This window comes from Mauremys reevesii, unplaced genomic scaffold (assembly GCF_016161935.1).
Source record: "Mauremys reevesii isolate NIE-2019 unplaced genomic scaffold, ASM1616193v1 Contig155, whole genome shotgun sequence".
Taxonomy (NCBI): domain Eukaryota; kingdom Metazoa; phylum Chordata; order Testudines; family Geoemydidae; genus Mauremys; species Mauremys reevesii.
Genome location: NW_024100777.1, coordinates 89,566 through 100,000, shown reverse-complemented (window position 1 = coordinate 100,000; position 10,435 = coordinate 89,566). Strand labels below are relative to the sequence as shown.

Here is a 10,435-nt window from a genome sequence, read left to right as displayed (position 1 = left end):
CAGGTGGGGGGGTGGGCTCTGCTATGGGCTTCTGAAGCTGTTGGGGGCTGAAGGCAGCCCTGAGAGGGAGGTGTGGGGCCCGATCTGCCCTGGGTGCCTGAGGTGGGAAGGGGGGTCCTTAATCCTGCGCTCCCCACCACACCCCTGTCCTTCCCCCAAGGGGCAGCAGACATCCCCCTGTTCCCTTCTCTCCCGGGTGCAGGGACCCCCACGGAGTCAGCGGCGGAGGAATGGCTGGAGATGACCACCGAGGAAGCTGCTCTCAAGGTCATCGGAGAGCAGCTCCAGGGCAGAGACAAGGTACAAATGTTCCCCACCTGGGCTGGAACCAAGATTGTCCTGTCCCTTCCCAGCATCCCCACCCCCTGCCGAGGGTCTTGTCCTTGATGATCCACCACCCCTAATGGGGCCCTTGTACATCCTTGATGTGGGACCCCAAGATGGGGTGTTTGTCCCACAACAGCCGAGGTCTCCTCCCCACAGGCACTGTCCCAGTTCCCAGTCCTGCTTGTGTAGGAGTCGTGGGGATTTGGACACTAGGCGGCTCCCACAATCCCCACTGAGGCCTGAGCCCTGGAGCTGGTGTGGGTGGGAGGAAGGTCCCTAGCTAACAGGTTCTCTCTCGCTATCCCCACTCCCGGTGGGTACAGGATGAGGGCAGCAGCTCAGGTTCCTGCGGGCCATCTACCCCGCGTGTCTTGCTGCACAGGACAGAGGGCAGGACACGCTGGAGCCGTGCTGCTGCAAGGCGGCTGTGGTGGAGAGGATTGTGGTGAGTGAGACCCGTCATCCGGCAGCTGGAGGGGGGAGAGAGACGTGGGATTGGCCGGGGTATGGCCGGGCTAATGGGTGGGGGCTGGGGGGTGTGGGCGGGGGCAGCAGAGGGCAGGGATTGCTGGGGCTGAAGGCAGGGAGAAGAGAAGGGAGAATTGTGAGATTGGGCAGTGGGGGAATTGTGGGGCTGGAGGGCAGCTGTGACTGGGGGATAAGGAATCACATGGTCCCAGCTCGGTTGTGGGGATGGTGCTGAATGGGGCAGGTTTGACAGGGAGGAGGGACGAAGGCGATGGGGCCTGAGCTGGGCAGGAATCCTGGAAGGGGCCCAGTTTGCTGGGCAGGAAGAAATGGGAGGAGCGGGAGGTAGTGGGGGATCCTGCTGGCCATGTGGGGCACTGGCTGTGTCATCTCCTCACTGGGAGGTGTCAGCAGGGCCCGAATCCCTCATGCTCCTTTGTCTCCTTCGCGTCTCACAGGAGCTCATTGAGGAGCTTCCTAAAGACTCTCCACCCAGCGAGATCCTCGCCAGCTGCCTGGCTGCTGTGGGCAACCTCAGGTACCGAGACAGCCCCCTCCTCCCCACCCCCACCTGCCCTCCGCTGGCTCCCCTAACCCCAGTGCTGCTCAGGCCCCAGGCTGGGAGACTGTCCCTCCCACTCCCAGGTCGCTCACCTCCCAGGAGTGGCTCCTCTGGCAGAGCTGGTGGGGCGGGAAGGGTCACTCTCTCCTGGCTGGGCTCTTCTTTTCACCCCACTAACAGTGCAGGGGCCTTGGGAGGGCTCACTCCCGGGCTCAGATACAGGAGGGGCAGCAGGCTCCAGGGACCAGGCGCTATTCCTGCCCTGCCACTGTCTGTCTGTGACGCCTCGGCCTTGTCATTCCCTAGCTCAGTGCCTCAGTTTCCATTCTCGCCAGCCTGTGCCTGTAGCCCTGTGGTTTCGTGTCCGTGTTGGCGACAGTCCCACCCCCGCACTGCGCAGTCTAATACCAGCTCCTCTCTCTTGCCAGCACCATGAAACCAGCCCTTGAGCCTGAGCTAGAGTCCCGCCTCTTGCAAGCTGCCCTTGGCTCGGTCTTCACCCTGGGCACGGAGACGGACGCCACCGACATCCAGGTACATCCTCTGCCTCTTCCAGAGTGGTCCTTGTCCGGGCTCCCTTGATTCGCTGGAGCTCCAGATTTAGGGGTGGGGTAGGCAGAGATGGAACAAGCTGTAGGGTTGGATCCTTCCCTCCAGAGGATTACCTCTTTCTTTCTTTCTTTCTTTCTTTCTTTCTTTCTTTCTTTCTTTCTTTCTTTCTTTCTTTTCCATATGCCGTGTTTTGCCCAGCAGCCCAGCTTCCATCCATAGCAACTTGGCTGTATCCTACTCTTCCGCCTACAAGGCCGTCTGCAGAGACCTGCTAAGCTCATGGATCAAAGATCCAGGTGTCATCAATCCTTGCTAATTGCCTGCAGTGGGACATGAATGAGCGAGGCCAGGAGATGTGTTTGGGAGTCTCACCAGTGCTTCCCAGAGAACCCTCTTCCCATCCTGTGGCAGGGGTCGGCCCAGTTTCCCTAACTCTGACCCATGCTTTGCAGGCTCTACACAAAGTCATGCCAGAGCTCCTGGATGCTGTGCTGGGGAACCTGCTGGCAGAGTCCCCAGACGCAGGCAGGCTCCACTTCATCTTGGAGGTGAGTCCCATAAGGAGGGTGGGAACCAATTTTACCTTAACTCTTTGGGGGCTGGTAAGGAGAGACTGGCAGATCCAGTTTCTATTCTGTCCTCCTAGCTGGGTCCCCATTGGGCGTCCTTGGCTGGGGAGGTCAGTGCAATGCAGTGTCAGGTCCTGCTTTCTTGAGGGACAGAGGAAGGAGCTGGGACATCAAGCCAGAGCTCTGCCTGCTTCTGTTGAACACTAATCACAGGGCCCCTGGTTGTCTTGGGAGTGAGAGTCTGAAACCCCCTTCCCCGCCCCCAACACACACCCCACGAGTTTCCAGAGATGGTTCTCAGAGAAGAGGCACACGCTCCTTCCTAGAGAAACAGGAGGAACCCAGGGAATCAGCCCTTCTCTCTGATATGCTCTGAAATTCCTGGGGGGATTGTGCTCTCAGTGACTCCTTACATCCCACCAAGGATTTTAGTGGCAGGGAAGGGCGAGGATTCAGTCTCCTTTCTGGTGAACTCTTCAGGAATCAGGAGCTCTGGGAGGATGGGACCAATCTAGAGAGACCCTGACAAGTTGTGACCTGCAGGATACAAGCTGCGTCCTGGGGAAAGAATCCCTTCTAAAGCTCTGTGATCAATGACTCAGCTATTCTCTCTGTGCATAATGTCTCGGCCCCTGGGGCTGGGGCGGGGGATGGGGCTCATTTGCAAAGCACCACCTGCCCATTCATCCTGACCTGCCTCCTTTCCCCACAGCATGTCAACCGCTGGATCGTGTCCAGGGTGCCCCAGGAGAGAGCCAGGGCCATTAAGAGCAGCACGGCCCTGCTGAGATTTGCAGTCACCCTCCCCGAGTTTGACGTAAGTGACCTCTGACCCCAGCTTCCTGACTCCAGGCGCAGGCGGGCTGGCTCCACCGGGCTGTAGGATCTGCTGCTGCAGGGGCTGTGGGTTCGCAGTGTTCCTCTTGGGAGGCAGAGTCAGAGCAGGGAATGAGATAGGCTTGAGTCAAGTTCTTCTTGTCCTGGTCAAGTGTCGTCCCTGGGCCTTGAAGGGGATTGTCATAACTATAAAGGGAAGGGAACAGCCCTCCTGTGTACAATACTATCCAATCCCTCCTGGCCAGAGACACCAAAATCCTTTTCCCTGTAAAGGGTGAAGAAGCTCAGGTAACCTGGCTGACACCTGACCCAAAGGACCAATAAGGGGACAGGATACTTTCAAATCTTGGTGGGAGGGGGAGGCTTTTGTTTGTGTGCTCTTTGTGTTGGGGGTTGTTCGCTCTTGGGACTAAGAGGGACCAGCCATCAATCCAGGCTCTCCAAATCTTTCTGAACCAGTCTCTCATATTTCAAACTTGTAAGTACCAGCCAGGCAAGGCGTGTTAGGTTTCTCTTTGTTTTCTCAACTTGTAAATGTTCCTTTTTGCTAAGAGGATTTACCTCTGTTTGCTGCAACTTTGAACCTAAGGCTAGAGGGGGTTCCTCTGGGCTCCTTGAATCTGATGACCCTGTAAAGTTATTTTCCATCCTGATTTTACAGAGATGATTTTTACCTTTCTTTCTTTAATGAAAAGCCTTCTTTTTAAGAACCTGATTGATTTTTCCTTGTTTTAAGATCCAAGGGTTTGGATCAGTGTTCACCAGGAAATTGGTGGAGGAGTCTCTCAAGGCTACCCAGGGAAGGGTTCTAGTATTTGGGAGGGAGATATTCTAGGGGGGAGGTCGACAGAGTTTCCCAAATAACTCTTAAATGCTTTGGGTGGTGGCAGAAAAACCAGATCTAAGCTGGTAATTAAGCTTAGAGGTTCTCATGCAGGTCCCCACATCTGTACCCTAGAGTTCAGAGTGGGAAGGAACCTTGACAGGGACCATGTTCCAGCCCCTGCTTGGCATCCCAAAGCAGCTCCTGGCTCCCTTGGCAGCAGAGCAAATGAAGGGTCTGTCTCAGGATCCTCTCCCGCAGCATCTCCTGCAGAAGGAGCCTTCTGGCCCAGGGGGGACAGGGAGCTGACAGGAAAATGCTGATGGAGTCTCCTCTCCTCTCCCTTCCATTAGATCTCAGCAGAGTTCCCTAGGCTGGGTCAGCACGTGGCCCAGCTGGCTCTCTTTGTGAGTTACCCAGACCAGGACATCAGCCGGCAGGCCAGGAGGACTTACCGGCTGTACCAGCTGCTGCTCGAACAGAGGGGTAAGGAACCCACTGGGACACGGAACCCATCAGGGGACTGAAAGGGACCACAGGTGGATAATGGGACCCCAGACAATTTCCCTCAGCCTGACCCCAGCTGGAGAACAAGTCTCTCTCCACCTCTGTTCTTCTCCACTCCACTGGGCAGCCACCAATGGGATTGGAAGGACACAGAAACTGCAACCAGAATGATCAAAGTGTCTCTCTCTCTCTCTCTCTCTCTCTCTCTCTCTCTCTTCCAGGGCTGAGCATACACGAGGTGGAGGATCTGTGGTGCCACAACTGGTACCAGGACAGCAGGCTCCTGGGCTATAAAAACACAGCCAGGGTGGGGGAGGTAAGGACACTGTGGCAGGGTAGGACACAGCTCAGGGAGTGGGGCTGGCTGGGGTCCCTGCAGTGGATGCCTCCTGGAGACAGGACAAGAGCCCACTCCTTATTTCCAGCTCAGAGTTCCTCACCCAGCACCCAGTGGGACAGGCTGGTGCTAAAGGTCCCACATTGGAACCTCGCTAGTTGCTGTGATTTGAGTGTCTTCCATGGAGCCGTTGCTACGTGGCATAAGGCGAATCCCCGGGTGGGTGAGTTAATAGAGGATTATGGCTCTGGGTGTCTCTCTGCTCCTTGTCCCCTTGGCTGATCCCCAAGTGTCTGAGAGAAGAGCACTGGGTCCGTCAGTCACTAGTGCTTGAGCAGACCCTTGTTTACTTCCCTGCACCCTGTAGAAGCAGAGAAAGGAGGTGGGGTTTGCCCAAGTCCATTGCCAGTCAGGAAGCAGAATGCCCCAAGCCGAGAACTGGGGAGGGAACACAGTGAGCTCCAGAGCCAATATGCACCACATGCGCCTCCTCATGTCTCCAGTCCCGGCCAGGGAATGGCAGAGTATCTGGACCTCAGCCACTGTGCCAAAGAAGCACATTGTCACTGACCCAAGTTGCGACTACTTGCTGCACAAGTAGAAAATCAAAGACCTCCCGGCCCCCTGTCTCACAACTGTGCTGAGAACATCCAAACCTTGGAACACACCATAACCCAGTGCCCCCAGATTGGAGTCAAAGGTGAAATGGGTGATTTTGACAACATCACAGAGGAGGCCTTGGAATGGCTCCTGGATCTCCAAGTGCATCTACAGAATGCTGCCCTATAGATGCCACGTGAGAGAGACTCTGTGAGCTTGTCCTGCCTCCCACAAGCTGAATTGCTGCAGCAGAAGAAAAGTTTCCTAGGAATGTCTGTGATGGGGACTGGGACATGAGTCTCCTTATCCTGGTCAGGTTGCAGATTGGATTCCCTTTGGCAGAAACCAAGGAGCTGCCAAGGCCATACCCAGCTACTAGAGAAATCACTAATTTGGGGGCAATAGACCTTTGGTCTGTCAGCTCCAACCCCTTCCCCCCCCCCACGCACACTCCTCTAGCCACTGAGGTGCAGGAGATCTCTCTGCTGGAAGCAATACAGGGTCCCCTATCATCTCGGTGCGCTGCACAGCAGAGTGGGCCCTGCTCACCCACATTAGAGATCTATTTCCAGCCCATCATGGCCCCTGCGATCAATTGCCCTCCAGAAAGAGCCACTGGAGGCTTTGGTCCCTAAGCATCTGCCACCTTTTCATAAAGGGGCTTCCCTGAGCCATGGGACCCTGAAAGCCTCCTGGGGAATGAACGGCCTTGGCTACAGCAGCTCTCTTACCCTTCCTTTGGGGCACCGGACACTGAGGCCATTCTATCTCCAGGGCTTGGAGGCTGGCTCTGGGCAATCTGCTACAGCCTCCTGTCCTGTTGGTTTTAGGTCTTTGGAAAATTCTTCTCTGCGGGGCAGAGGAAATGCTTCCTCAAGACAGCCGTGCCAGCGATCTACAACCCCCTGCTGTGCATTAGCCAGGCTGGGCTTCTCCTCACGTACGCCATCCTGGGGGAAGCCGAGCAACTGCTGGGGTACACGGTAAGCAGCTGCATTCGACTCAGGAGATTGGAGCGGGGCCCAGGCCTCATTCCCATCCTATCACCATTTGCTGGCCTGGGAGCAAGGAGCCTAGTGGGGACTTGTGGACTTCATGGACTTGTGTTCTTAGGATGTGATGCTCTGCTCTCACTCCTGGGAAGGGCAGGAGAGTCCCCTAAGTGCCCTGTGTGAACCTTTCCTGCCCCACAGAGCTGCACCCATTTCCCCATGGCCTAGTGTCCATGTCACCCCAGCCACCACCCAGAGTTGCTCCCATCACTGGCAGCCTGGGAGGCCAAGGACTGATGGGTGATGGCGACCGGCCAGGCAGTTCTGGGGCACATGGGTGGAGGAAGCTTGTCCTGCTGCTGGCAGGGCTGGACCCGCTCTAGAGAGAATGGGAGGATTCAGCCAGCAGGGGCTGCTGACCTGCCCCGTTCACCAGGGCTGCCATCCTCTGGCTTCAGCATTTGTCACTGGGGTGACTTGGGGAAAGGTCTCAACCTCCCCGCAGGCCACTTCACTGCTGTCAGAATCCCTCCTGCCCTACCTGGGTGGGGATGGAGGCAGGGGTGGAGGAGAGGGTTCTACCAACTTGAGCGGTGTCCCCAGGTGGGTTGGAGGTGGAACAGCTGTCAGGGGCACTGAGGGGGAGGCGGCAGGAGCTAACCCTAAAGGAGGGGGGCTGGCACTGGAGGTCACTAGAGAGGACAAGAAGCCTCCATCCTGGGGATCAGGAGGGTGAATCCACCACTCAGACATGAGCAGCTGCTGGGTGGAAATGGTGCTGGTTACAGGTGCCCTTAATCCTCCCTGATTCCTGGGCAGTGTCTCAGTCTCTGACATGTTCTCCTTCCCCTGCAGCTGGAGGACACCACCGCCAAGGTGATGGGTCAGCTCCGCAGCATCCGGCAGCTGCACCAGGTGCCTGAGGTGCTGCAAGGGCTGAGCCTCACCTGATGCCCTTAAAGGTCCCCCCTCAGCAACTCCCGCTCCCTGCTGCAGGTACTGCTCTGTCTCCCTGGAAATGGGGGGCTAGTGGAAGGGGAAATGGAGGCCCCTGTCACTGACAGAAACTCTCTCCCCTCTCTGTGGAGCAGGGTCCTTCCCTCTGACCCCAAACGTCCTTCATCTGGGGCATGAGCTCTTCCCCTCACTCCCATACCCCTCCCCTCTTTCCTTGCTCTCACCCCCATCCCATTCTCCGGGCTCCCAGGCAGAGCTCTCCCTGCCCCAGATGGCGCAGAAGCACCTTTGTGCCAGAGTTACATTTCCCGTCTGCCCAACTGCAGCTCAGGAAGCTCCACATTTGAGGAGGTGAGGATGGGACAGAGGCTCAGGGCCGGCTTCACCTCTTGCCCTTAATTCTTCCTTTGGCCCTTCTGTGGGCTCTCAGAGGGTGACATGAACGGGAACCTCCTCCCCACCTGTCTGCTAGGCCCTGGGGTGTGTGACAGCCTCCCAGCTGGGCCACCTCAGGGAGCAGTGGGGACAGGTCACCTTGTCCTAGGAAACCAAGCAGTGCTAGTTCTCAGAGAGGCTGAGAGGGAGACCCCGCTCCCTCGTGGAGGTAAGAGCCATTGACTGCTTTGGGCAGATGGCAGTGGGGAGCTGGAGCCGGTTCGCAGGAACTGGATGTTAAATTTAGAAACCCTTTTAGAACCAGCTGTTCCAGGACAACCGGTTCTGAAAAAGCTTTTCCATTTAACAAAAGCTTGGGCAGCCGTACCCCCCGCCCCAGCTCACCTCCCCCTCCTCCCTGAACGCTCCGCCCTCCTTCTCCTCAGATGTTCGCTGGAAGCCTGAAACAAGCAGCAGGCAGGTAGGCTGGGGCTGGGGGGTGCGAGTACAGCTCCAGGGAGGCACAGCGCGGCCCTGTCTGGCTCCATCTGAGCGGCTTCCCCTGGCCCTGGACTGGCGCCGGCCGAGCGGCCCAGCCCAGTCCCGGCCAAGCACCCCCGGCTCTGGCCCCAGTGGCTCCGGCCTGGCTCGGCCCCGTGGCGCCAGTGCTGGTCCCGGACGAGCGGCAGGAAGCAGGGAGGGGGGGTTGGAAGAGGGCAGGGAGTTCGGTGGGTTGTGGGGGTGGATAGGGGTTGGGGCGGTCAGATGGCAGGGAACAGGGGGATTGAATGGGGGCAAGGGTTCCAGGGGGGCAGTCAGGAATGAGAATGGGTTAGATGAGACGATGTGGGTCAGTCGGGACAGAGAGAAGGGGTGGTTGGATGGGGCAGGGTCCTGGGGGGCCATCAGGAATGAGAGGAGGGGTTGGATGGGATGGCAAGGGGGCAGTCAGGGGACAGGGAAGGGGGGTGGATGGGTCAGGGGTCCTGGGGGAGGGCGTCAAGGAACATGGGGGGCTGGATGGGGCATGACCCCCTGGGGGGGCACGGCCCCCTTGTGGGTGAGCAGGAGGGACACCCTTTGAACGGATGGGCTTGGACTTAGTGGGGCCTTTGGAGAAGAGTAGCTCCGGCCATAAGTATATCAGGTTGTGGTTGACTATGCCACACGGTATCCAGAAGTGGTACCACTATGGTCTGCCACGGCTCCAGTTATCGCCAATGAACTCTTGCAGATCTTCGCACGGGTCGGCTTGCTGCAGGAGACACTGACGGACATCATCATCTACAGTGCCAACTGGAAGGAACAGCTCCAGCTGCGGGCGCTGGGCAGAGCAGGACTCACCGCAAACCGAACCAAATGTCACCTGGGCCAGAAAGAACTGATCTACCCGGGCTATACGGTGGGCCAAGGGAAAATACGGCCTTTGGTATCTGAGCCACAAGCTGTTCTATCTAATAGGGAACCCCTTCTCCTTGGTAACAGACCACGCACCCCTCAGGTGGATTAACAGCATGAAGGACTCACACACACGGATCATGTGGTGGTACATGTCCCTCCAACCCTATTCCTTTCGAGTGTTACACCGGCCGGGAAAGGCTCATGCGGATGCAGATTTCTTTTCCCGAGATGGGGGGGGTCGGAGGGGTAGGGGGAAGGGGAGGAGACGACCAAGGGTCAGGCTGCCCAGGGGACTGTCTTAAGGGGGAGAGTGTGTGATGGGGCAGAGCGGCCCCGCACTGGCATAGCAGGGGTTAACCCTTCCTCCCTGGCAGAGGAAGCCCCGCCCCAGAAGTTCTGCTGGGCATGCTCCAACTGGAGCTCAGATATAAAAGCCTGCACATCAGCTCAGTCTGGGCTGACAGCCAGAGGGGAAGGACACACGCTGTTAGCTCCTGCAGAGAGAGGGGCTGCGAGCCAGGATCCAGGCGTCAGCCCTGTCGAGGCTCCACCGGAGACTCTGACGGAGGACGACCCAGGGGAGGAACAGACCGGAGAACCCCTCGCCGCAGAAGCACTGCCATTCCCAGGGGAAAGTAGAGATAAACGGTGTTAATGCTGTATTACCACTCGGCGTGTTGCAGGCGGATCCCCGCTGAGCAAGCGGCAAGTAGAGCTTGCCGCTACCAGGGCCCTGGCTTAGGGCTCGGTGGAGAGGGTGGGCCCGAGTGCCCCTACCCCCCCACCCTGAACCGTGAAGGATTATATGGACTCTGGCTGTTAGGCCGTGCTACCCCATGTGTACAGGGGGATTATATGGACTCTGGCCACTAGGCCATGCTCCCCCGCCTGCAAGGGGGGATTTTATAGACTCTGCTCGCTAGGCCGCGCTACCCCACCTGCAAAGGAGGATTAAATGGACTTTGGCTGCAGGGGGGAGAGGGAGACCAGGGGAGGGGCTCTGACTACTGGAGGCCCGGATGTGAGTGGCTCAATCGGGCCTGGCCGCCGTTTCAGCTGAGTCACACTCTGCATTGGGTGGGGCCACCCAGAGGATTCAGGGGTCCCGGGGTCTTTGGCGGCGGGACC

General features: G+C 58.0%; 1 protein-coding gene across 1 annotated transcript; it reads left to right on the top strand.

The window, feature by feature from the left end:
- Window positions 1-202: 202 nt before the first annotated feature.
- LOC120393156 (maestro heat-like repeat-containing protein family member 7) lies at window positions 203-10,005 on the top strand (the record flags this gene model as incomplete). The annotated part of the gene is made up of 11 exons (XM_039517741.1): window positions 203-267; window positions 662-772; window positions 1,254-1,333; window positions 1,786-1,891; window positions 2,362-2,457; window positions 3,191-3,295; window positions 4,492-4,578; window positions 6,413-6,565; window positions 7,430-7,489; window positions 9,141-9,308; window positions 9,991-10,005. Coding segments are annotated over 11 exons (1,046 nt in total), but the record flags the coding sequence as incomplete, so codon positions are not given.
- Between the last annotated feature and the right edge of the window lie 430 nt (window positions 10,006-10,435).